Consider the following 27,993-nt stretch of genomic DNA (forward strand, 5'->3'; position numbering starts at 1 on the left):
TGAGTTTAAAGCTCGTCATAGTTATTTAATCTCTGAATCCTACTCGGAATACCACAGACAAGGTTTAGACTTTTCGGATTCTCAAGAATGCTGCCAATGGATTCTAGCTTATACCACAAAGATTCTGATTAAGGAATCCAAGAGATACTCATTCAATCGAAGATAGAACGGAGGTGGCTGTCAGGCACGCATTCATAGATTGAGAATAGTAATGAGTTTCACGGATCATCACATTCATCATATTGAAGTGCAAATGAACATCTTAGAGAGAAACGAGCGTGTTTGAATAGAAAACAGAAATAATTGCATTAATTCATCGAGACGCTGCAGAGCTCCTCACCCCCAACAATGGAGTTTAGAGACTCATGCCGTCAAAAGGTACAAAGTTCAGATCTAAAAATGTCATGAGATACAGAATAAATCTCTAAAAGTTGTTTAAATACTAAACTAGTAACCTAGGTTTATAGAAAATGAGTAAACTAAGATAGATAGTGCAGAAATCCACTTCTGGGGCCCACTTGGTGTGTGCTGGGGCTGAGACTTAAGCTTCTCATGTGCCTGGGCTATTTTTGGAGTTAAACGTCAGGTTGTAACCTGTTTCTGGTGTTTAACTCCAACTTGCAACCTGTTTCTGGCGTTCAACGCCAGAATGCAACATGGAACTGGCGTTAAACACCAGTTTACGTCGTTTATTTTCGAGCAAAGTATGGACTATTATATATTGCTGGAAAGCCTGAATGTCTACTTTCCAACCCAATTGAAAGTGCACCAATTGGACTCCTGTAGCTCCAAAAAATCCATTCCGAGTGCAGGGAGGTCAGAATCCAACAACATCAGCAGTCCTTTTTCAGCCTGAATCAAATTTTTGCTCAGCTCCCTCAATTTCAGCCAAAAAATACCTAAAATCACAGAAAAATACACAAACTCATAGTAAAGTCCAGAAATATGAATTTTGCCTAAAAACTAATAAAAATATACTAAAAACTAACTAAAACATACTAAGAACTACATGAAATTACCCCCAAAAAGCGTATAAAATATCCGCTCATCACAACACCAAACTTAAATTGTTGCTTGTCCCCAAGCGACTAGATAAATAAAATAGGATAAAAAGAAATCAAGAAGCAATAATATCTCAGAGTTTTAAATGAAGCCCAGATTCTAATTAGATGAGCGGGACTAGTAGCTTTTTGCTTCTGAACAGTTTTGGCATCTCACTTTATCCTTTGAAATTCAGAATGATTGGCATCCATATGAACTCAGAATTCAGATAGTATTATTGATTCTCCTATTTTAGTATGATGATTCTCGAACACAGCTACTTTATGAGTCTTGGCCATGGCCCTAAGCACTTTGTTTTCCAGTATTACCACCGGATACATAAATGCCACAGACACATAACTGGGTGAACCTTTTTAGATTGTGACTTAGCTTTGCTAAAGTCCCCAATTAGAGGTGTCCAGAGTTCTTAAGCACACTCTTTTTCTTTGGATCACGACTTTAACCACTCAGTCTCAAGCTTTTCACTTGGACCTGCATGCCACAAGCACATGGTTAAGGACAGCTTGATTTAGCCGCTTAGGCCTGGATTTATTTCCTTGGACCCTCCTATCCATTGAAGCTCAAAGCCTTAGATCCTTTTTACCCTTGCCTTTTGGTTTAAAGGGCTATTGGCTTTTTCTGCTTTTTTTCTCTTTTTTTTCACTGCTTTTTCTTGCTTCAACAATCAATTTCATGATTTTTCAGATCATCAATAACATTTCTCATGTTCATCATTCCTTCAAGAGCCAACAGATTTAACATTCATAAACTCCACTATCAAAATTATGCACTGTTCAGGCATTCATTCAGAAGACAAAAAGTATTGCCACCACATATAAATAATTAGAATTTTCATTATTAAAAACTCGAAAAAAAATGTTGCCTCCTAATTCTAAAAGTCTGCTATTTTATTCATGTTTGATGATGATGAGAAAAATAAATAATAGTTTAATTAGAGATAAAATCAAAATAAAGATACTAATTACTACTAATCAGATAGGTTCCTAAAAATAAAAATTATCACATATTTAAGGTTAAGATTAGGACTCAACAACCTTTAGTTTGGGAGATGATGGGTGCTCCTTCAACCTGTCGGGTGTCTGGTCCTTCAAGAGACAGCTTCTGGTGCTTCAGCTCCTGCATCTCCAAATATTCATCTTCTTTCAGATCGAATTTAATTTCCGGGATCACTGATCTCAGACCCATTATTTTGTGGTAATGGTCTGCAAGTTCTTTGGTTAAGAACTTCTCTTGATTCCAAAGTGGTTTTGGAATATTCTCTTTCTTGCCTCTTAAAGTGGTTTGTTTTCCCTTAGGTGCCATGATCTTGATGAGTTTTTGCTCAGTGATCACGGAAAAACACACCAAACTTAGAGGTTTGCCTGTCCTCAAGCAAAAGAAAAGAAAGGAGAGGAATAGAAGGAGAGGCAATTTCGAAAATTCTCCTCCCCACAATTCTGGCGTTACACACCCAAACGCCGCATGTTTTGGGCATTTAACGCCCATTTGTAGCTTCTCCTGGGCGTTTAACGCCCAGCTGTAGCATCTGGCTGGCGTTAAACGCTAGAAACCCCTTTATTACTGGGCATTTTTTTGAACGCCCAGGATGCTGTAAATCTGGCGTTAAATGCCCAGAAGATGCTTCTTTCTGGCGTTTAACGCCCAGATGGCTATCTCTACTGGCGTTAAATGCCCAGTAGATGCTTCTGTTGGGCGTTTAACGCCTAAAACAGCTCTTACTGGCTTTTTCGCACCAGTGAGCTTCTTTTCGCTGTTTTATCCTCTGAATCCTTCTGTAACTCTGTGAACTCATGCAATTGGTATTTTACCTTGAAGATAATTAATATGAACCTGTAAAATTCAATTAATTAACAAATAAGCTTTGTTAATGGCTGGGTTGCCTCCCAGCAAGCACTTCTTTATTATCTTTAGCTGGACTATTACTGAGCTTTAATCAAGTCTCAGTTTTGAACATTCTTGCTCAAAATTGCTTTCAAGATAAAGTTTGACTCTCTGTCCATTAACAATGAACTTTTTGTTAGAATCATTATCCTAAAGCTCTACGTATCCATATGGTGACACACTTGTAATCACATATGGTCCTCTCCACCGGGATTTTAATTTCCCAGGGAATAATCTGAGCCTAGAATTAAACAGCAGAACTTTCTGCCCTGACTCAAAGACTCTGGATGATAGCTTCTTATCATGCCATCTTTTTGCTTTCTCTTTGTAAATTTTTGCATTTTCAAAAGCATTGAGTCTGAATTCCTCTAGCTCATTTAATTGGAGCAATCGTTTTTCTCCAGCTAACTTGGCATCAAGGTTTAGGAATCTGGTTGCCCAGTAGGCCTTATGTTCCAGTTCCACTGGCAAGTGACAGGCTTTTCCATACACAAGCTGGTGTAGAGAGGTCCCTATAGGAGTCTTGAATGCTGTTTTGTATGCCCACAGAGCATCATCCAAGCTTCTTGCCCAATCCCTTCTACGGTTAATCACAGTCCATTCCAAGATTCTTTTAAGTTTTTTATTAGAGACTTCAGCTTGCCTATTTATCTGTGGATGATATGGAGTTGCCACCCTGTGGCTAACTCCATATCGAACCATAGCAGAGTAAAGCTATTTATTGCAGAAATAGGCGCCCCCATCACTGATTAGTACTCTAGGGACACCAAATCTGCTGAAGATATATTTCTGGAGGAATTTTAGCACTGTCTTAGTATCATTAGTGGGTGTTGCAATAGCTTCCACCCATTTGGATACATAATCCACTGCCACCAGAATATAAGTGTTTGAGTATGATGGTGGGAAAGGCCCCATGAAGTCAATACCCCATACATCAAACAACTCAATCTCCAAGATCCCTTGTTAAGGCATGGCATAACTGTGAGGCAGAATGCCAGATCTTTGGCAACTGTCACAATTAAGTACAAACTCTCGAGAGTCTTTATAGAGAGTAGGCCAGTAGAAGCCACATTGGAGGACTCTTGTGGTTGTTCGCTCACTTCCAAAATATCCTCCATATTGTGATCTATGGAAATGCTAGAGGATCTTCTGTGCTTCTTCTTTAGGCACACATCTACGGATTACTTCGTCTGCACATCTCTTGAAGAGATATGGTTCATCCCAAAGATAGTACTTAGCATCCGTGATCAATTTCTTTGATTGCTGCCTACTATACTCTTTGGGTATGAATCTCACAGCCTTGTAGTTTGCAATGTCTGCAAACCATAGTATTTCCTGGATGGCAAAGAGCTGCTCATCTGGAAACTTTTCAGAGATCTCAGTAAGAGGGAGGGACGCCCCTTCTACTGGTTCTATTCGGGACAGGTGATCTGCTACTTAGTTCTCTGTCCCTTTTCTGTCTCTTATTTCTATATCAAACTCTTGCAGAAGCAACACCCATCTTATGAGTCTGGGTTTTGAATCCTGCTTTGCGAGTAAATATTTAAGAGCAGCATGGTCAGTGTACACAATCACTTTTGATCCTACTAAATAAGATCTGAACTTGTCAATAGCGTAAACCACTGCAAGTAACTCTTTTTATGTGGTTGTGTAGTTCTTCTGTGCATTATTTAAAACACGACTGGCATAATAAATGACGTGCAGAAGCTTTTCATGCCTTTATCCCAACACTGCACCAATGGCATGGTCACTGGCATCACACATTAGTTCAAATGGTAATGCCCAGTCTGGTGCAGAGATGACTGGTGCTGTGACCAGCTTAGCTTTCAGAGTCTTAAACGCCTGCAGACACTCCTTATCAAAGATAAATGGCGTGTCAGCAGCTAGCAGATTACTCAGAGGTTTGGCAATTTTTGAAAAATCTTTTATAAACCTCCTATAGAATCCTGCATGCCCCAGAAAGCTTCTGATTGCCTTAACATTGGCAAGTGGTGGTAATTTTTCAATTACCTCTACCTTAGCTTGATCCACCTCTATTCCCTTGTTCGAAATTTTGTGCCCAAGGAAAATTCCTTCGGTAACCATAAAGTGACATTTTTCCCAGTTTAAAACTAGGTTAGTCTCTTGGCACCTCTTTAGAACAAGTGCTAGATGGTCAAGACAGGAGCTGAATGAGTCTCCAAATACTGAAAAGTCATCCATGAAGACTTCTAGAAATTTTTCCACCATATCAGAGAAAATAGAGAGCATGCACCTTTGAAAGATTGCAGGTGCATTGCACAGACCAAATGGAATCTTTCTGTATGTAAATACTCTGGTGGACATGTGAATGCTGTTTTCTCTTGATCCTAGGGATCTACTGCAATTTGATTATAACCTGAATATCCATCCAGAAAGCAGTAGTATTCATGACCTGCTAGTCTTTCTAGCATCTGGTCTATGAATAGTAAAGGAAAATGATCCTTTCTGGTAGCTGTATTGAGCCTTCTGTAATCAATACACATACGCCACCCTGTAACTGTTCTTGTAAGAACCAGTTCATTTTTTCATTATGAACCACTGTCATGCCACCCTTCTTAGGGACGACTTGGACAGGGCTTACCCAGGGGCTATCAGAAATAGGATAAATAATCCCAACCTCTAGTAATTTAGTGACCTCCTTCTGCACCACCTCCTTCATGGCTGGATTCAGCCGCCTCTGTGGTTGAATCACTAGCTTAGCGTCATCCTCCAATAGGATCTTGTGCATGCAACTAGCTGGGCTAATGCCCTTAAGATCACTGATGGACCATCCAAGAGCTGTCTTGTGTGTCCTTAGCACTTGAATTAGTGCTTCCTCTTCTTGTGGCTCTAAGGTAGAGCTTATGATTACAAGAAAAGTGTCACTTTCTCCCATAAATGCATATTTCAGGGATGGTGGTAATGGTTTAAGCTCAGGTTTAGGAGGTTTCTCCTCTTCCTGAGAGATTTTCAAAGGTTCTATTATTCTTTCTGGTTCCTCTAGATCAGGCTGAGCATCTTTAAAGATATCCTCTAGCTCTTATTCGAGACTCTCAATCATATTGACCTCTTTTACCAGAGAGTCAATAATATCAATGCTCATGCAGTCGTTTGGGGTGTCTGGATGCAGCATAGCTTTGACAACATTCAACTTAAACTCATCCTCATTGACTCTCAGGGTTACTTCCCCTTTTTGGACGTCAATGAAGGTTCGTCCAGTTGCTAGGAAAGGTCTTCCTAGAATGAGAGTTGCACTCTTGTGCTCCTCCATTTCCAGCACCACAAAGTCAGTGGGAAAAGCAAATGGCCCAACCTTGACAATCATGTCTTCAATCACACCTGATGGGTATTTAATGGAGCCATCAGCAAGTTGGAGAGATATTCGGGTTGGTTTGACTTCTTCAGTCAAACCAAGCTTTCTGATAGTAGATGCACGTATTAGGTTGATACTTGCCCCAAGATCACATAGAGCTTGCTTGGTACAAGTACCCTCTAATGTGCATGGTATCATAAAGCTTCTGGGATTTTTAAGCTTTTCTGGTAAGCTTTTCAGAATGACTGCACTACATTCTTCAGTGAGGTAAACTTTTTCAGTTTCTCTCCAATCCTTCTTATGACTTAAGATCTCTTTCATGAACTTAGCATAAGAAGGTATTTGCTCAAGTGCCTCTGCAAACAGAATCTTTATTTCAAGAGTCCTGAGATAGTCTACAAAGCGGGTAAATTGTTCATCCTGTTCCGCTTGGCAGAGCTTCTAAGGATAAGGCATCTTGGCTTTGTATTCCTCAACCTTAGTTGCTGCAGGTTTATTTCCTGCAGAGGTGGTTGGGAAAGCCTTCTTAGAGGGGTTGTTATCAGCACTTGTATGTGTCTGATCCCCTACTGGTGTTTGAATGCCAGGGTTGGAAGCTGGATTGGCGTTGGACGCCAAGTCCTTACTTGTTTCTGGCGTTTGAACGCCAGAATTGAGCTTCCTTTGGGAGTTTAACGCCACTTCCTTGCTTGTTTGTGGCGTTTGAACGCCAGAACTGAGCATGGGTTGGGCGTTCAACGCCAGCTCTTCACCCTTTTCTGGCGTTTGAACGCCAGAATTATTCCTCTCTGGGCTCTTACTATCCTCAGAGGGATTTTGGGTAGCAGTTTGTTCATTTCTTGGCTTCCTGCTGCCTTGAAGTGAGGTATTTAACGTCTTCCCACTTCTTAATTGAACTACTTGGCACTCTTCTATTATTTGTTTTGATAACTGCTATTTTGTTTGCTTCGACTGTACTTCCATGTTCATATTAGTCATTCTTGTGTCTTGTAGTATCTCCTTGAATTCGGCTAGCTGTTTTGTTAGAAAATCTAATTGCTGATTGAATTCAGTAACTTGTTTTGCAAGACTGAGTTCAGTAGTTACTGTTTAGCCTCTTCTTTCATGGAAGGTTCACCACTTAGGTACAGATACTGATTCTTGGCAACTGTATCAATGAGCTCTTGAGCTTCTTCAATTGTATTTATCATGTGTATAGATCCACCAGCTGAGTGGTCCAAAGACATCTGAGCTTTCTCTGTAAGCCCATAATAGAAGATGTCTAACTATACCCACTTTGAAAACATTTCAGAAGGGCATTTTCTTAGCATCTCTCTGTATCTCTCCCAAGCATCATAAAGAGATTTATTATCTCCTTGTTTAAAGCCTTGGATGTTTAGCCTTAGCTGTGTCATCCATTTTGGAGGGAAATATTGATTCAGAAATTTTTCTGACAGCTGTTTCCATGTCCTTATGCTAGCCTTAAGTTGATTATTTAACCACCTCTTAGCTTGGTTTTTTTACAGCAAATGGAAACAATAATAATTTGTAGACATCCTGATCTACTTCCTTATCATGTACTGTGTTAGCAATTTGTAAAAATTGTGCCAGAAACTCTATAGGTTCTTCTTGTGGAAGACCGGAATACTGGCAACATTGCTGCACCATGATAATGAGCTGAGGATTCAACTCAAAACTACTAACTTCGATGGAGGGTATACAGATACTACTCCGATATGAAGCAGCAGTGGGGTTAGCATATGATCCCAGAGTCCTTCTGGACTGTTCATTTCCACTTAGGTCCATGATGGAGAAAGGGAGATGATGTGGATTTATTTTATTTATTTTATTATATAAGAAAAATAATTTTCAAAATAATAAAATGAATTAAAATAAAAACTAAAATAAAAAAGAATTTTGAAAATATTTTATGAAGATTTTCGAAAAAGTGAGGAGAGAGAAAGTGGTTAGGATATTTTTGAAAAAGATGTGATTTTTTTAAAAAACTCTTAAAAGGATAAGATTTTGAAAAATTTTGAAATTGAAATCTGAATTTTTATGAAAAATTTTGAAATATTTGCTTAAAAATAGTTAGAAAAGATATTTTTTATTTTTGAATTTTATTATGAAAGAAAGAAACACACAAAAGACTTAAAATTTTTAAATCCAAGCTCCTTGTTTTCGAAAATTTTGGAGGGAAAACACCAAGGCACACCAAACTTAAAAATTTTAAGATCAAAACACAAAGAAGACTCAAGAACACCTTGAAGACTCACAAGAACAACAAGAACAAAAGAAAGAACATCAAACTTAAAATTTTTAGAAAACCAAAATAAAATTTTCGAAAATTAAAGAACGTTAACAAGAAAACACCAAACTTAAAGTTTGGCACAAGATTTAATCAAAGAAAAATTACTTTTGAAAAAGTTTTAAAAGAAAGATACCCAATTGCCAAGAACACAAGCCCACGCTCTAGCCAACTGAGTTATAAATTTAACGTGTTTTAATAAGGTATTTAATAAAAAAAATTTGAAAACTAAAAATTTGAAAATGCACAAGAAAAACAAGAAAAGACACAAAACAAGACAAACCAAAGATCAAACAAGAAAAATTGACAAGAACAATTTGAAGATCAAGGAAGAACAAAGAACATGCAATTCGAAAATTGAAAGACAAAGAAAAGTATGCAATTGACACCAAACTTAAAACATGACACTAGAATCACGTAAAAACTAAAAATTAATAAAGAAAAATAATATTTTTGAAAAACTTTTGAAAAGAAAATAAAAGACTCTGACCCAAAAGACAAAATTTTCCTAATCTAAGCAACAAGATTCACCGTCAGTTGTTCAAACTCAAACAATCCCCGGCAACGGCGCCAAAAACTTGGTGCACGAAAATTACACTCACACTATGTAATTCCGCACAACTAACCAGCAAGTGCACTGGGTCGTCCAAGTAATACCTTACGTGAGTAAGGGTCGAATCCCACGGAGATTGTTGGCTTGAAGTAAGCTATGGTTATCTTATTATTCTTAGTCAGGATACCAATAGGGTTCTTTAATTTCAATTGTAAGAAGTGAAAGAGCATGAATTGAGTATTTGTTATGCAGTAATGGAGAATGTGTTGGAGTTTTGGAGGTGCTTTGTCTTCTGAATCGCTACTTTCTCCCTGTCTTCTTTTTCATGCACGCAAGGTTCCTCCTATGGCAAGCTGTGTGTTGGTGGATCACCGTTGTCAATGGCTACCATCCGTCCTCTCAGTGAAAATGGTCCAGGTGCTCTATCACAGCACGGCTAATCATCTGTCGATTCTCACTCATGCTGGAATAGGATCCATTGATCCTTTTGCGTCTGTCACTACGCCCAACCCTTGTGAGTTTGAAGCTCGTCACAGTCATTCAATCCCTGAATCCTACTCGGAATACCACAGACAAGGTTTAGACTTTCCGGATTCTCAAGAATGCTGCCAATGGATTCTGGCTTATACCACGAAGATTCTGATTAAGGAATCCAAGAGATACTCATTCAATCGAAGGTAGAACGGAGGTGGTTGTCAGGCACGCGTTCATAGATTGAGAATAGTGATGAGTGTCATGGATCATCACATTCATCATATTGAAGTGCGAATGAACATCTTAGAGAGAAACAAGCGTGTTTGAATAGAAAACAGAAATAATTGCATTAATTCATCGAGACGCTGCAGAGCTCCTCACCCCCAACAATTGAGTTTAGAGACTCATGCCGTCAAAAGGTACAAAGTTCAAATCTAAAAATGTCATGAGATACAGAATAAATCTCTAAAAGTTTTTTAAATACTAAACTAGTAACCTAGGTTTACAGAAAATTAGTAAACTAAGATAGATAGTGCAGAAATTCACTTTTGGGGCCCACTTGGTTTGTTCTGGGGCTGAAACTTAAGCTTCTCACGTGCCTGGGCTATTTCTGGAGTTAAACGTCAGGTTCTAACTTGTTTCTGGCGTTTAACTCCAACTTGCAACCTGTTTCTGGCGTTCAACGCCAGAATGCAACATGGAACTAGCGTTAAACGCCAGTTTACATTGTTTATCTTCGAGCAAAGTATGGACTATTATATATTGCTGGAAAGCCCTGGATGTATACTTTCCAACCCAATTGAGATCACACCAATTGGACTCCTGTAGCTCCAAAAAATTCTTTCCGAGTGCAGGGAGGTCAGAATCCAACAGCATCAGTAGTCCTTTTTCAGCCTGAATCAGATTTTTGCTCAGCTCCCTCAATTTCAGCCAGAAAATACCTGAAATCACAGAAAAACACACAAACTCATAGTAAAGTCTAGAAATATAAATTTTGCCTAAAAACTAATAAAAATATACTAAAAACTAACTAAAACATACTAAAAACTACATGCAAATTACCCCCAAAAAGCGTATAAAATATCCGCTCATCAATGCCAATGCACCAACTTGAAACTTTAACACCCTTTCGACGTCATCATTCACGGGCATTTGTGTGCTAATAAATTCGTTCTTTACATTCTTTGTCCACCTTTTGTAGATCAACGAATCTAGAAATTCAAGTATGTTTTCGAACTTTATGGCACAGAAAACATGACTACATGGAATACCACGTGATTTAAACAGCTTGCACGAGCACGAGAATAGATTCTTACTTCTATCGACTTCCACCCGTCGATCTTTGGCCAGGTCCTCGAGAGCAGTCACACTGAACTCTACCTTGTCCAAGGTTGTGCTTAGTACCTTGATGTTCAAAGCCTCTGCCCTCTAAATCTCATTACAAATTTCCTTAAAAATATTTCGAGTGAAATAACATGATGCAGATCTTTCATATACCTCCAACGAGGTAATCATCACTGGCTCTGAGCACTGAGACTTAAAGCCAGCTATTAATTCGTTGTTTCTATACTCCTTTAAGGCCCTATCCAGGTTATGCATGAAGTCAATGAGGGTGTTCTTGCGATTAACATAAAACCTGATGAGAGAATTTATACCTTCACATTGTGACGTCGTCCTTATGTAACCGAAAAACTTATCCCGGAGGAAACAATGGGACCACATCGCACGAGTTTCGTACGTCTTTTCCATCCAGGTACTCCCAACAAGGTTGTACTTATCCAAAATTGATGCCCATCTCCGATCAAAGTCTCTGTGGTCGTTGTTGTCGTATATAAGACCCTTAAAATCGCGTAGAAAATTCAGATTCTTTATATTTTCACATGCATTTCTCTGCAGATGCCATCCGCATAACCGATGGGTCTTGATTGCATCTCGCATGGCAAGGTCTCCGTCCGTTACTGCTTTAGGACTTTTGCCACCCATCGCTTCAACAAAGGTTTCCAACAACCACTTATACGTCTCTGTGGTTTCGTTGGATAGTAGGCCGGAGCCGAAGATAACAGTTTGCCCGTGATGATTGCATCCGGAGAAAATGACCAAAGGCTTGTTGTATTTATTCTTCTTGTAGGTTGAATCAAAGGCAACAATATCTCCAAAACAGTGATAGTCGATAATTGACTGCCCATCTTCCCAAAAAATATACTCGAGCCTTTCGTCACTAGTAAACGTATACTTTCTGAAGAATAGCGGATCGTTGTTTGACTTGCCAATCAAATAGTTTATTGCCGCATTAGCATCCCCGTTTTTAACTTTTGACCGACGATAACGATCAATGTGGTTGTACAAATCTTTGCGTGTGAAGCCAGCATGACGATATCCACCCTTCTGGAACGCAATATACCCCATAATATGGCAGGTCTTGACACCAAAATTATGAAGATTTTCCACTTGAACTTTATCAGTGACAGTTAGGCGACGATTGGCCGGAACCAGATGCACAAATTGGGGTGGCGTCAGATTGTGGTTGTGAGATTCCACAAAACATGATACCTTCCATCAACTGCAGCCATAGTCAAGCTTTACCCTAAGCCGAGCTGGACACTTGATCTATCATCCAAATCAAGATACCTCATATTCCTCCAACCCTCCTTATTGCAAACAAGCTGCCTGCTAATGATTCTACCTTGATTATCCCTAACCACGTCATCCTTCCTCATTACAAATCCATGCCAACAAGAATAAGCGTTATAAAATTGACAAGCCTCATCCTCTGTCCTAAACTCCAAGTTCCAAATATCCTCCACCATTAAATCCGCTATTCTTTTTACACCACAAACTTCTTCACTCTTGCTAGTAGAATCCAGCGAATCCACATCGTCGTCCTCAGCATCATCTTCTGCATTTGGTTGATAATCAAAATCATCACCCAAATCATTATCAGAATCATTCTTCACATTATCCTCCTTTATGGACATAATTTAACCCCTGCCATAATTTTACCCAAAATTGTCAATAAACAGAGCCAATAAATGACGCACCTAATCCGAAGGTAACTGAAAAATGGGAATGGTAAACCAGCTTCCGCCAGCCACAATTTCGTCTCATGCAGAAGTTCAGCTACAAATTTCTCTACTAGAGCAACATTAGTTTAGCATTCGCCCTCTCCTCAGTTGACGTTGATGCCTAGCCGACGAAACCAGAGTACCAATTCTGGCTCCTGTTACTCGGAGGAGATCATTCTTGCCAAATAGACGTTGGGTGGATTAATCTGTGGTATAACATAGAACGAAGGGGAAAAAACCAAACAGGGTTGGGTAGTGGGTACTAGGATAACCAATTTCACTACTGGAGGCTATGCGTTTTACAAGTTATGAGAGATACATGTTGAATTTCAGGAAGACATGGAGGGTATTTTAGAAAAAAAACAACTTAGAGATTATAAATTATAATTGCAAATGTTCCCCAATGCATTATACAGTATATATATACATTAATTAATGTAGTATGTTTATGGTATAGGTTCATTAAAAGCTTTTGCTATAACCAATGAATGAATTAATGAAAGGTTGAAAATTTTTTTTTTTTTATCAATGGCTGAGATGATGACACATGTGTAAGGATAACTTACCCACAAAATTGCCATGGATTTGGAAGAAATCTCCTTAAAATTTTTGAGAGGATAGTTGATTCTGTTAGCTTAATCTGTTGACCTTGAAAGTGTATGTTAATATCAAATCATATCCTTTAACCAAACAGTATAGCAAACTCATTAATTATCTTGTTGACCAACACCAAAAAATTAAACGTATCAAAATATCTAATAGCAAGATAAAACAGATTTTTGTCCTCTCTCTATCCTCTTTATTTTCTCATTTTTTGGTTGGACACTTGTGAGTATAGTTATCAGAACTAGACCGAACCGGTCGGTTCGACCAAAAAATAAGTGAACTAGTGGTCTGGCCGGTTTGGTTTATGATGCAGACCGCTTCTGCAATTAACCCGGTCAACAGTGGTCAAACCTGTTAAAAATTAGACAGATCAACGCGAACTAATGCGGTTCGGGCGTATGAACTGCGCGTCTCCAAGGTGCACCGGCGGGCATGCTGAATCCTGGGATTCGAACCAGGAACCTTGTGCAAAAGCTCCAATTCCCTTGCCACTAAGCCAATCATTCTTCTTTGATAATTATAGGCTAATAATAATATATATAATAAGAAAGTTCACATAAAAATGCTTAACCATACACTAGTTCATATGTCTAAGATTAATTTTATTTATATGTAACTTTTTTTAGATTAGACCCATTAAATTAAAGACTAATAATTTATATATATATATATATATATATATATATATATATATATATTATATATATATATATATAAATATATATATATATATCATATTAAAATAATAAGCTAATGAAATTTATATATAATTTATTTAAATTTAAATAATATGAAATATTAAACCTTAATTTTTATTTTTCAATAAATATTGTATTATAATTTTATATATTTATTTAATTATTACTGGATTAAACAGTTCGACCACTGATCTATTGGTTGAACCAATAATCTAATAAACCAATAACTTCACCGAGTCGATTGTCCATTCGATTTTGATAACTATGCTCGTGACTTTTTTTTTTTCACTCATTTCTTATGCTGTCTCTAAGTTTCAACATCTTTCTTAGCTTCTCATCATTTTAAATACAAGAGTCCGCATTCATTGGTGAAACTATATACATATGGGTGTTATGTTGGATCTTGATAACCTGGCTGACACATTTGATTTTCACATAAATGTGAAATTCCTTACGTGTCAATCCACATGCAACCAGCATTATTTATTTTGCTAGTTTTATTAATTAATATAAGTAATAAAAATTGACCAATGTGATTAGGTAAGATTTTATAATTTTTTAACTAATGGTGCAAAGCTAAGCGATAAAGTACATGCCACTATCTTCAACTTTCTATTTTTCACTGTCTAATTTCCATATCCCAATTTTTTCGGCCAATTGCCTTTTCAATCATGCGCAAATGATATATTTATTTGAAGGAAAAGTATATAAAGATAAACAAAATATTTTAATCATAGTTCCTTATATACATGTGTGTGGTAGTTGAAACAATTAATTTTCTCTAAATATTATTAGTATCTTTGTGTTTTATCTTCTAAGAGCATTATCAAAAGAAAACAAAATGACTACTCGGTTCTAGTAAATTTATGCAATATAATACTATATATATATATATCGCCGTTACCCCACATTGTAGTTTATGCCAACTTTCCCCCACTATATAAACTTCTTTAATTTAGGACCTCATATTACCACAATCCAACTAAACACTACTCCTCCCACACTAGCTATATATATAGTTAACCAAGATTGGATTCATCCAAGATGCAACAAACATAGATCGTATTTGAAGGTTTTGAAGATAGTGATGGCAAATTTGTTGGTAATTGTTTTGGTGATTCATCAAGTGATGGCAAGTGGATACAGAATGGGAGCAAATGGCTTAGACATGAACTATTACTTGATGGTGGGTTGCCCTCTTGTTGAGCCTGTCGTTAAGAACATTGTTAATAGGGCTTTGCAACATGATCCTACTCTTGCTGCTGCTCTTATTAGAATGCATTTCCATGACTGCTTCATTCAGGTACTTCATTCTATATATGTATCACTTTCACATTTTGATAAAGTCTTTGCTAAATATATAATTATTTATTTATCTTTATTTAATAGTTTACATTTTTAAAATAAATAATTTTATATATGGTATTAGAATTTCTCTAATCTTTGATCATAGAGTTTGATCTTTATTCTTTCTAAAGAATTTAGCATAAAAAAGTAAAATAATTTAATAATTATTTGTGTCATTATTTTAATAATTTAATTTTTTAGGATAAGTAATTATTTTTATTTTAATGGTCAATTTATTTATATTTTTAACTCTTATATTTATTACTTATGTTTATATATATATATATATATATATATATATATATATATATATATATATATATATATATATATATAATTTAATTTTAGATATACAAATAATACAGTATTATTACAGTATTACACACACGCCAATCAGCTAAGCATTATGTCAATGAGTAATAGCTCAAATGGTATAGTCTCCCCATACTCAATTAAAAGGTTGCGGGTTCGAGTCTCCTATCTTTGGTAAAAAAAAAATCAGCTAGGCATTATTGGTAGAATGGTTTACTTTTGCATGGTGGGTTTTAAAATCAAATGTGAATTCATTGACCCTTTTAAATCGAGTTTGCAACTGGCAACTTTTGTTTTGTATTATTTCAAGTTTTTATAACATGTATACATATATAAATGATTATGCTTTTTAATGAAAAAATATGATTGCAATAATAAAGAATCTTATATAATTTCTCACTGAAAATAGGCAATATTTTTATGAATGAAAAAATTAAATTGCCTATAGAATAAGTCATGGGTAGACTAGATAACAACCAATTCCATCTTTTTTTTTAATAATTTCTTACTGCTCTCGACCACCAAAATGGGAGAAAAGATTAGCCTCAGTGTTTCATACATACATAAACATCATAATCAAAACACTATCACCTAGTATAATTACTATAATTTTTGTTACATTTTATTACACCTATACAACCAAATACCAATTATTCAAAATCGGAAACACCCCTTCATAAGGATTGGAAAATGTTCTCTCATCGGAGTTTAGATAATGGAGTATGTCTAAAACGAGCACAATAATTATGTGTTTATTAGATGCATTATATTTATATAGATCATTAAATTTAATTAGATAAAAATTAAAGGTTAATATAAAAGAAGAACATTGATGGACTCTAATAAATATTTAGTACATAAATAAATATTTTAAATAATAATATTTTAATACACAATATTTTAAATAGTAATAGAATCTTTTATTCTTAAATAATTAAATATAAAACATATAAATACAAAAATATGAGTATTGTTTATTCAATAAGATTAATTATTATGCAAGAAATTTTTATGATATTAAAAAATTATATTAAAATAAAATTTTAAACTATAAAATAAAAATATAAAATAATTAAAATTTTATTTTATATTACTTGACAAATAATTAGATTATTATATTCAAAATTTATTAATTAACTAATTTTGTTAAAGATATTATTATATAAAATAGTTTTTCATTAAAATATTTTGAAAATATAATTTATTTAAAATATTATATATAATACATAAAAATATTAATCTTTTTTATATTTTTTATTTTTTTTAGAAAAACAGAATAAAAATAATATAATTCTAAATATATACATATCACATTATATATTTACTTGTATTAGTAAAATCTAAACTAATCAAACTTACATAAATAAAAATATAAAACATATAAATACAAAAAGATAAATATTTTTTATTTATTAAAATTAACATTTAAAGTTTCATACATATATATATAAAGGTTTAGTGTAAAGATCAGCCACTTGATCAACAGCACGAATGTGCACAATGTGAAGCTGGTTCTGATTCACCTTCTCCTTTACAAAATGAAGTCTCAAGTTCAAAGTGCTTGCTTCTATGATGAAAGGATAGGATTTGCTAAGAGTTGAAACGTGTTTTAAGTTATCACAATATATCACCATAGTTAATAAATTTTGAATATAATACACTACAAGAAACACGGAACATAGCGGCAAAAAATTGCCGGCCGCTCAGCTAACCGCCACAAAACATGTCAGCAGAAGTACCAATCCTTCATGTGCCGCACCATTGGTGGCGACTGCATCTGAAATGCCGCTAATTTGGATCTTTATCATAATTCAATTTTCATTTTGCCTTTTTTTGTTATCTTATAACTAATATTTTCCCCAATCTTGCAGAAACCCGCAAAGTGAAATTGGTAGCGCATGAAACCCTGGCACTACTGCTCCACCGTGCGTCGCTGATCCATCCTCATCTTTTCGGCGTCAAGCTTTCGACTCTCCTGCACAGTGCCTGAAATCCATACTCCCTCATCCACGGTGCCTGAAATCCCTAATCTTCGATTCACCCTGCGCCTTTGTGTGGTTGTGGAGTCACGCGGCTGCCCTCTGTCCTTCTCTCACCGGCGTCGAAGTTTTCCATCTCCTCGATCGTGCGTGAAACCCTTACACCCTCCTCCCCCGTGCGCCAATCTGAGCTATCGTGGCCTCTCCCCTGTTAATGGTTCGTTCTTCCACATTGATCTTTCTTTCTTGTTTTCATTCTTGGTTCAAAATTTTGATTCAGGTTACTTTGATTCAGAATTTGTCTATATGTTCTATTAATTGGGGTTAATTGTTGCTATTTAGAGTTAGGAATTTGAAGGTACTACTTTTTTTATTTATTGTGTGCTTTGTATTAAAATTGATAGTTAGAGTAAATAAATGAAAAAAGTTATTTGATTGATTCAGTTTCAATAATGTTCAAGTCTGTTTTTGACATAATGTTATGGATGAAACTGTTTGAAATAAGGTCCCCAACCATCCTTTTTATGAGAATCTATTACACACTTACATTATCAATTGAGAGCCTTAAGGTTCAGCTCAGCTTAATTTCAGCTGAATCATGTGGATCGATTGCCTTCATGCGTTGCTTTATTAGAGTTCTTCCATAAAGTTAGAAATGACTTAACTTCAGTACTAATAACTAGCTATCTACCATATATCAGGATCAGAACTTCTAAGTTATTAACATTCTAATCAAGTCAAATTTTAATTCGAAATAGTAGTAAACTAGTTATTAGCACTAATGAGGTAAAATATAAAAAAAGGGTCATTATCATTATTAGAGGAATGTTCAATTGGTCATGGATTGTGCTTTCCATTTTTGGAATTGGAATTATTAAAAAAAGGGACTTAGGTACGTGTATAAATCATATAAAGAAACGCTAAGGTGTTCATGTTGATCTCCATTATGCTCTTTGTATGCTAATAGCATCTATGTTCTGCTTCTGAGCTTGGAATTTTCATCTATTGTTCTGCTGTCTTAACCTTGTATATGAAAAGGTAGTTTAAGCAGCAGTCAGGTATTTCATCTGATGTAATTTACTTATTCTGATGGATGTATGAGACGTGGTTATTTAATCGTTTTGTTTGATTCGTTGTTAAACAATTGTAGACAACTGAGGAAGCAGCTGAAACACTGAACCAGCTTAGACAAGGTGCAGTGAAGGTGAGTTTCTGCAACTGAATGCTACTTTGGTTTGGTTTTGATAGTGAAAAAAAAAAGTTGAACTCTTGCAGAGTGGTTGCTTTTATTGCACAAGATGCAATAACTTTTGTTTTTAGGCCATTGCAGATGATAGATTTGCATGCCAGTTTTATTTACTAGTGATGGTAGTACTTGTTAGTTGTTACATATGGCTAATTGCTCAGATAGAAGATAGTTAATTACATAAGTTTACTTTCTTTAGTGGTGATGTTATAATGCTTTTCTTGTTGGGAATCAATTATTTCTTTTCTTGTTGCAGTCTGAAACTGATATGATTAGTTGATACTTGAATGATAACAATATCTCGGCAAAGGTTAGCTGTGCATTTCTCTTTCAATATGTAGATAATTCTATTAAGCCTTGCTGCTGAATTATAAATCTGATGCTTGACTTGGATTAAAATAGAGTTATCATGGTGGCATGAGTTCAAAGGAACGCAACTATGTCCAAGAGTTGTTTACCTCCAACAAGATTAGAGTGGTAAGATAAAAAATTTTGTTTCTAATTTCCAATTTTGTCAATTTTGTGGTGCTTAAATGCTTTTTTGATAAATGCATATCCCCAAGTTATTAGAATATATATACTTGATTGTAGCAAGGTTGGTCACAGTTTGGCTCCTATAATAAACTTGACTGAAGGGATTCGTGCTGATTAAAATGTGTAGCAACAATTATATATAGGCTGACCAAGATAGATAGATAGATATATTAGGATTTAGGAGTAAGACTATATATATATATATATATATATATATATATATATATATATATATATATATATATATATATATCCTCAGCAAGATATACGATGAATTAATTAGTACTATTTTTATTTGTTAGTGATATTAATTTGTGACTAATAATGATTTGGTGGTTTATTAATTTTCAGCTATGGTTGGTACTTCACATTTATTCAAGGGTTTGTTTACCTTTTCCTGATTTACCTTCAAGGCTTCACAAGGAAGCAAATGGTGAATCCATGGAAAACTTATGTGAAGCTTTTAGCTGTTCTTATGGGTTCTCATGGCCTAACGAAGGGGTCTCAGGCTTTCCTTAACTGCCCTGCACAAATCATGTTCAAATCCACAAAGGTAAATTTATCAAACTAATCCTTACATTTTCTCAATCTTATAGGGAACCTATATACTGATGAAATATCCTGAATGCATTTTCATCTTATTAGTTACTTGTTGGATTTATCAGACATAAATTGGTTGAAAATTAATTCTACATGAATATCTTGATTGAAAAATATATGCATTTGTGTCCTCTTTTCTAATTTGTTGTTGACGAAGTAAACTCAAAACTTACATGTAAATCATTGTAAGTGTCTAATAATTTACTATGAGGGTGTATATGAAGTTAAACTGTTATTGGGTACAAACTAGTAAGACAAAAATAAATCTTCGTTGATCTAACGATTTAGTAAGTTATATTGGTTACTTACGACAACAACTAAGGCAGAGAGCAATTTATGAGACACTCCTCCTATACTCGTATATAGACATACAATTGGACTATAAATATTAAATACATGCCAAGATCGATTTATATAGGATATTTAATATAATTTTGTTACAATTTGCATAGTATTGGTTTCACTTTTACTTCCCAATCCAATTCAATTTTATTTAAAATATTGTCTATATCGATTTGGATTTATTGGATTTGAATTTGGGAATTGATTTTTCTTATTACATCTATATTGTGCATATATGTATGTCTCACTAGACATGTTAGCTTTTTTTTAAAGGTAAAAACCATAAAAGAGGAATTGCATATATGAGCTTGGCTGTGTAGTGCTTAATCTCCACAGATCCATAGGAAGTTGCTTGAACTCCAAGCAGAGCTGGAAGGCGAGAAGTTGAAGAGGAAGGCGATGGAGGATGAGGCAGCAGCAGAGAAGAAAAAGATGAAGGCGATCTGTTTCAACGGCAAGGCAAGGAGCTGCCATCAGACATCACTGCAGGGATGAGTTTCGTGGAATGATAGAGTGAAGAATAGAATATTAGGATTGGAGATCTTTTTGATTGAAGCAAATATTTTATTGAATTAGACTAAGCAACTCTTTGAAAGAGATTTATTTTCTTCGTATTTTTATGAATATATTATTTTGTTTTGCTAAAAGTTTAGATTCTAAGGTTGAAAATATTCACTCTTAAAATAATAAAAAATCTAAAAAGAATAAAAAAATAATTCAATAATATTTTTAAAAAATATGTGTGTTTTTTTTGAGAAATCTATTTTTTTTTTATTTTTTTTAATTTAGCGGCGGTTTTAAACCGTCGATATTTGTGACCGAAATTATAGTATTATTTAGCGGCAGTTTAAAACCGCCGCTAAACGTGTGGCAACTTGGACCTATTGAGATAAATCGCGGTGGTTCGAAAACCACCGGTAAATATGAAGCAAATCGTGTCAGTCTGGTTTGGCGGCGGTTATCTATTGGTGTGCCGCAAAATTTTGATTTAGCGGCGGTTATACCAGCGGTTGCTGGAAACCGCCGCCAAACCCAATCCCGGCGCCCATATCCATAGCGGTCCGGTTAGCCGCCGGCATTTGATTTTGCGGCGGTTTAAAACCGCCGCTAATCAAGAAAAAAACCACCGCCATTTCGCGCCTCCCTTGTAGTGATAATTTAATTATTTATTAAGTAATATAACATAAAATTTTAATTATTGTATATATATTACAATTAAAAATTTTATTTTAATATGATCTTTTAATATTATAAAAAAATTTTGCATAATAATTAATTTTATTGAATAAAGAATATTTATATTTTTTATTTATATGTTTTATATTTAATTATTTAAAAATAAAAGATTTTATTATCATTTAAAACATTGTGTATTAAAGTATTGTCATTTAAAATATTTATTTATTTATTAGAATATTCTGTATTTATTAGAATTCATCGATGTTCTTCTTTTATATTAGTATTTGATTTTCATCTAATCAAATTTAATAATCTATATAAATGTGGTGCATCCAATAAATACATCATTGTTGTGCTCATTTTAGACATACTTAGATAATGTATTTTAAACATTATTACTAAAGTCCAAGCGTTTTTTGCCTAATTTGGCTTAGCCTATTATTCAATAGTCAGTGTTTCTTTTTTTTTTTTTCCCACAAAGTGTTGCTTATACGGTTATACCACATTTAGACCATATTGTCTAAAAATATATAGCCTAAAATTTATTAAGTAATATTTTTTAAAATAAAGGAGTAATATGACATATAAGACTTTGAAAAATTTTATAATAGATTTATAAGTTTTTAAAAAAATAAAATAACAAGTAAATTCTTGAAAAAAATGTTTTCTCCCAGAACCTATAAAAAATCCACCGTTGCAAGTCTTCATGGTCTTATTACTCACATACTTGGTACTTTGTTTAAAAAACTTCTAATGAGATAGATAGATAAGACAGATAAAAATTGAAAAATACCATTAGTCAAATATTCCGACAACGCTTGAAATATAATGTGAAAAAATTTAAAGGTGAATATTTTTTTTTAAATTTAGTCCATATTTAATCGGTAAAAAAAATAAATAATTTTATATTATTAAATAAAATTTTATACTATTAAAAATATTAAAAATAACTAATTAATAACTACAAATCATAAAATATACTGTTTTCTTAGCACTTCTCATATACTATTATAGAGAAATAGAATGTATTGATGACAACAAAATGGTAAGTCCAAGAATTTATATCTCCTTTTTTTTATAGGAAAAATTTTGGAACTAAAATAATAAATAATTCAGTTATAACTAGTTAAAAATTAATTTTAATTTGACTTCATTTATAAAATTATTTTATATTTTGCTTTTTTATTTTACTCTCTTATTACTCAATTTATCATATTATATCATTAATTATTACGATTATCATATATTAATAAAAATTTTTATAATTTAATTTTCATATATACTATTACATTAAAAACTAATCATAATAATATATTTTAAATGTCATTAATGTTAATTGATTTTTCTTTGTATATAACTACTATTTTTTTTATTATTGTTTACTGCACCTACGTAATATCGTAGAAATTGGTAGAGTAATCTAAATTTTAATTATCATTAATTTTAATTAATTTTTTTGTAATCACTAATTTATTATCTTACTTACATAATATTTGTTTCTTATTTTTCAAAGTGGAATAATAATTTATTATATTTTTTAACACAAATATTTTCAAATTTTATCATAACTAAATTTAAAAAAATATATATCAAATACTTAAATTAATTTATTTAGTTGACAAATTTATTCATAATATCCATAAGTTCATACAAATAACATTTATAATTTTATATATATTAATAACAATTAATATTACTAAATTTAAAACTGTATCTTATTATATTTTTCAAATATTATCTCATATGTATACTAATAGGTCATAATTTTAATTATTTTAATATTTTTATTTAATATTCATATATATGCTTATTTATTGATTTTAATATAATGAATTAATAATTATTTTTAAAATTTTATTTCTTAATTTTTGTTTATATTTCATTTTCTGTTTTTTTATTTTTAATAGTCTATATATAAAATATGAGTTGTATAGTTGAAGTTGTTAAATTTTTTTAATTTAACATTCATAATTTTATATGTATAACATCTATAATTTTAAACACATAAAATCTATAGTTAATTTATTATTTATTATTTTATTTTGTAGGTTAAAAACTAATACCTTTGGATGTTTTTAAAAAATAAAGACTAATCAAATATAAGATGTTTTTATTTTTTATAAAATGTATTGAGGTGATGATTTAAGATTTTTTTTAGAATTAAAAATATCAAAATTTAAAATTTTTATTTAGAAAAAAAAAACTTATAGAATTATGAATGTAATAATAATGAAAGAGCATTTTTGAAATTTAATTCATATTAAATTTAAAATTGACTTTAGTGTAACTAAATGAGAGAAGATAATTATATAAAGAAATTAATTGTGTCAATTTATTTTTATTCAGTAATATTAAGAAGACAAACAAACAATCAATAAAACTTTTTTTATTTAGTATTTATTAATTATCACAATAATTAATAAATATTAAATAAGACAAATTATCACTATTTTTGACTAATTTTCTTTAATTACCAAATATTTTTTATTTTTATTTATTATCTATAATATTTTGACTACTTAACAATACTCTTTTTATAGTATCTAATTTTGAAATCTACAAATTAATAATGAATGGACCAGCAAGATGACTTCTATTCCATCCTTATTTCTTAGAATGAGTAACCATTACCTGAAAGTAGTGATCCAACTACTTCTTGTCTCAAAAAATGTCCACACCATTCTGTGGTGCATCTCTTTCAACAGCGACAAAATCCTCGACCACTTGAACACCTTCATCCATTATTTTCTACATTTTACACCTCATGATTTTTATTTTTATTTTTCTTTATGCCAACTCATTCTTGTTATTTGTGTAACAGCTTTTGGTGAAGTTTATTAGAATCTAAATTAATTCAAGCTTATAATTTATTCAATAATGAATAAATAAAATAATACCCATTTCAATTATAATTTATTCAAGCTTATTTGTGTAACAGTTTTTTTTTGTTGTTATTAATTGCAGTCGTTGATACATTATTGAAATCGTTTGCTCACTTATTTGTTCTACGTGCACTTACATAGGGTTGTGATGGGTCAATCCTAATTGACTCCACAAAGGACAATACAGCAGAAAAGGACTCACCAGGGAATCTGAGCCTTAGAGGATACGAAGTCATTGATGAAATCAAGGATGAACTTGAAAGACAATGTGCTGGTGTTGTTTCGTGTGCTGATATTCTTGCTATGGCGGCTAGGGATGCTGTATTCTTTGTAAGTAGATGACGAAATATATTACTTAATTTTATTAGATATAAATTTATTTTGAGTAAAATATGTACTTTATTTTTAATGGCTGTAATTTTTTTAAAAATATTTTTAACATTTATTTTTATTTAATTTTATCGGTGATGTTTTAGATTTATTTAATTTTGTCTCTAATATTTTTTATTTTAAAGTTATCTTTAGATATTTTTAATTTTATCTCTATGATATTTTAGATCAATGAAATTAATCTTTAAAGATAATTTTAACATAAATAAAAAATATAAAAAATAAAATTAAATATTAAAAATATTTTTAACAAAATCATAAATGCTGAAGAAAGAAAATGTATTTTATCCAATTATTATGTGATTATATATTTAATATTTTAAGTTTTAAAAAAATAATATAAGAGTTTTTATGAATGGACGGCGAGAAATATTTTAATCAAATATCATAAATAAAGATTTATCGCAAGTCCAGTATTATAATAAGTGATGTTGTATCCTATATCTTATAAATAATTATTGTACGTATGATGAAAAAAATAAAATAAAACAGGCTGGAGGTCCAATCTATGACATACCAAAAGGGAGAAAGGATGGAAGAAGGTCGAAAATAGAGGATACTATAAATCTTCCATTCCCAACCTTCAATGCCTCTGAGTTGATTAAGGCTTTTGGGCAACGTGGTTTTTCTGCTCAAGAAATGGTCGCTCTTTCGGGTAAGCAGTGTAAACTATTTTATTTACTGTGTAAAAGAATTATATTATTATATAACTAAACTTATTTATTATTGTCGTAGATGATTAATTAATTAATTCTTTTCTTCATTATTTCATAATGTTATTTTTTGCGGACATAATTTTGGTCTTTTGAAAATTCTGTTCTAGTAGTAAGAAAGAGTTAGATGATTAAAATATGAAGTGAAAAGAAAACTTCATTTTCATATATTACATCATTGGTCACTAAGTTCAAAAGGTGGGGGAAAATGTAATAAATGCAAGGATATAAATTATATAGATCTTTGTTTTGTCTTGACAATATGGAGTGATAATTAGTTTGGAAAATATTTTTACGAAAGTGTCACATATTTTGAAATTTATTATCAAAATGTCATATTTTATAAATAATAATTATTCATATGTTATTCTTTTATAAAAAATATTAGAATATATTAGGATCAATTAGCTTTCATTAAAATTATTTATCATATTTATTATAGGATAATACGTTTTTATTATTTTAATTATCTTAATACTTATAAATATCATTTTATATTATACCATTCTATCCAAGTTGAATACACACAAATCCTTTTACATAGGGTATCATGAGTCATGTATCTTTCTTGAAGAAGATAGGTTGTTTTTTTTCATCGTATTTTTTACACTTTTACTCTATCATTTTTCTTTGCTTTTTTTGTCTCTTTTTATATTTTTTCACCTCGCCGATTAGCATATCTTCTTTATTTTGTATCTTTCCAAGTCTGATGAATCAAATACCATTATTATCCACTACTTACGTATTTTCGTGGAAAAATCAAATATTTTTTTTGTCATTCTTCGACATTTTACCATCTCTTCACAGTTTGCCACTTTTTGGCAATTTTCGAGCAGTTCGCCATCTTTTTGGTAGTATTGCCTGAACTTCCTTCCGCAAATTTTGTTTGCACCCGTTTCATTAGTTTATGTAAATTTTTTATATTTTTGTTTTAAAAAATTTCAAACTCAAGTTGTTACTTGAGTTTGAAGTGGATGTTAGAATATATTATGATCAATTAATTTTCATTAGAATTATTTAGCATATCTGAATATTTATTATAAGATATTACATCTTTATTATTTAGATTCTCTTAACATTTATAAATATCTTTTTATATTATATCATTTTATACGACTTGGATACACACAAATCCTTTATAACAAAAAAGAATGATATTTTAGTAATAAATTTAAAAAAAAATCACATTAGTTAAGAAAACTAGTTTGGAATGTGGTAAATATATTTCTAGAACGACTAAATTGCAGATGGAGTTAACATAAAAATATGGAAAAGTCTAGGGGGCCAGCAATTTTGTTGAATTTTGGCCAGCATTTAACCAGCAGAGAAAGGTGAACCATTGGATGAAATCTCACACCAATCTCACACCATCAAATCATCATTGATGACTAGTTGATGGCTAATAATCACAAAAATTGCTGGCCCCTAGCATTGCTCTAAAAATATACGATTAGTTTTTGAAAAATATAGAATGTTCCTTGGCCATAATTTTTTAACAGTCCATATATATATATAATACATTTATGCAGGGGCTCACACGTTAGGAGTTGCAAGATGTGCTTCTTTCAAGAACAGATTGAACCAAGCTGACCCAACATTGGACTCACAATTTGCCAAGACACTCTCTAGGACATGCAGCTCCGGCGACACGACAGAGCAGCCGTTCGATGCAACAAGGAACGACTTTGATAACTTGTACTTCAATGCTCTGGTGAGGAAGAATGGTGTTCTCACGTCAGATCAAACCCTCTATGCTAGCCCTTTAACAAGGAACATTGTGAATGCCTATGCATTTAACCAAGCCATGTTCTTCTTTGATTTCCAACGAGCAATGGTCAAAATGGGCCTCATTGATGTCAAAGATGAATCCAAGGGTGAAGTGCGACAAAATTGCCGCAGAATACTTTAATTAATTATTAATGATAATTATATACGAATAATTGGGTGTGTGTTCTCATGTTCTGTGTGATATATATTTTATGTGTATGTACTGTGTGTATGCATGTTAAATGTGTTAAGGTTTGGTGTAAGTTGTTTTTGGAATAAAGGGGTACAGTAGTTTCTGATACATCTTTCTTGTTTATATTTTTATATATGTTTTTTTTTAACTTTTACATGTGAATCTAATTACGTAATGTATAACATCTTAACTAAAGAATTTGACACGTCCCGTTACTAATAAAGAAAAGACCTACAAATAAGGAGCTGGACCCTTTAGGTTTCTCAATGTGTGGTTCTCATATTCGTAGTTCAAGAAAATTTTCGATCAAGATGAAAGAAAGTAGAGGGGAGAACTTGTGCCAAAATATTGAAGAATATAAACATTTTACTGCGCTCAACGAATAGAATAAGAAATATGAAAACATAGATGAGAAGATAAAGTGCTTTGACGAGAAAATTGCAACAGTAAAACAAGAATTGAAAAATGGGATAAGCTATGAAGAAAACTTAATAAAGAGACAAGCTTTAAAGAATTAAGTTGAGTTAAGGTACAAGTAGGAGTGGCAAGTGGGGAAATCCGCCCGCCCTGTCC

General features: G+C 32.7%; 2 protein-coding genes across 5 annotated transcripts; both read left to right on the top strand.

The window, feature by feature from the left end:
- The first annotated feature begins 14,934 nt into the window (after window positions 1-14,934).
- On the top strand, window positions 14,935-27,528 carry LOC112711118 (peroxidase 47). Its single transcript, XM_025763684.3, has 4 exons — window positions 14,935-15,239; window positions 24,499-24,687; window positions 25,240-25,402; window positions 26,990-27,528. The coding sequence occupies exons 1-4, from the start codon at window positions 15,024-15,026 to the stop codon at window positions 27,367-27,369; spliced, it is 948 nt and encodes a 315-aa protein (XP_025619469.1). The 5' UTR covers window positions 14,935-15,023; the 3' UTR covers window positions 27,370-27,528.
- Window positions 17,620-20,943, top strand: LOC140175331 (UDP-galactose/UDP-glucose transporter 2-like). Of its 4 annotated transcripts, none has more exons than XR_011865882.1 (6): window positions 17,620-17,791; window positions 18,725-18,778; window positions 19,077-19,130; window positions 19,223-19,297; window positions 19,706-19,907; window positions 20,570-20,943. XR_011865882.1 is itself a non-coding variant. In XM_072203071.1 (5 exons), exons 3-5 carry the CDS (start codon window positions 19,260-19,262, stop codon window positions 20,789-20,791), a joined length of 399 nt encoding a protein of 132 aa, XP_072059172.1. In that variant the 5' UTR covers window positions 18,640-18,778; window positions 19,077-19,130; window positions 19,223-19,259; the 3' UTR covers window positions 20,792-20,943. The 4 variants fall into 4 exon arrangements, 2 of the variants coding, with proteins under 2 accessions (XP_072059172.1, XP_072059173.1); XR_011865883.1 differs by having other exon boundaries at window positions 17,651-17,791; window positions 20,617-20,943; XM_072203071.1 differs by lacking the exon at window positions 17,620-17,791 and having other exon boundaries at window positions 18,640-18,778; window positions 20,633-20,943.
- Window positions 27,529-27,993: the final 465 nt, after the last annotated feature.

Source organism: Arachis hypogaea, chromosome 9 (genome assembly GCF_003086295.3).
Source record: "Arachis hypogaea cultivar Tifrunner chromosome 9, arahy.Tifrunner.gnm2.J5K5, whole genome shotgun sequence".
Classification (NCBI taxonomy): Eukaryota; Viridiplantae; Streptophyta; class Magnoliopsida; order Fabales; family Fabaceae; genus Arachis; species Arachis hypogaea.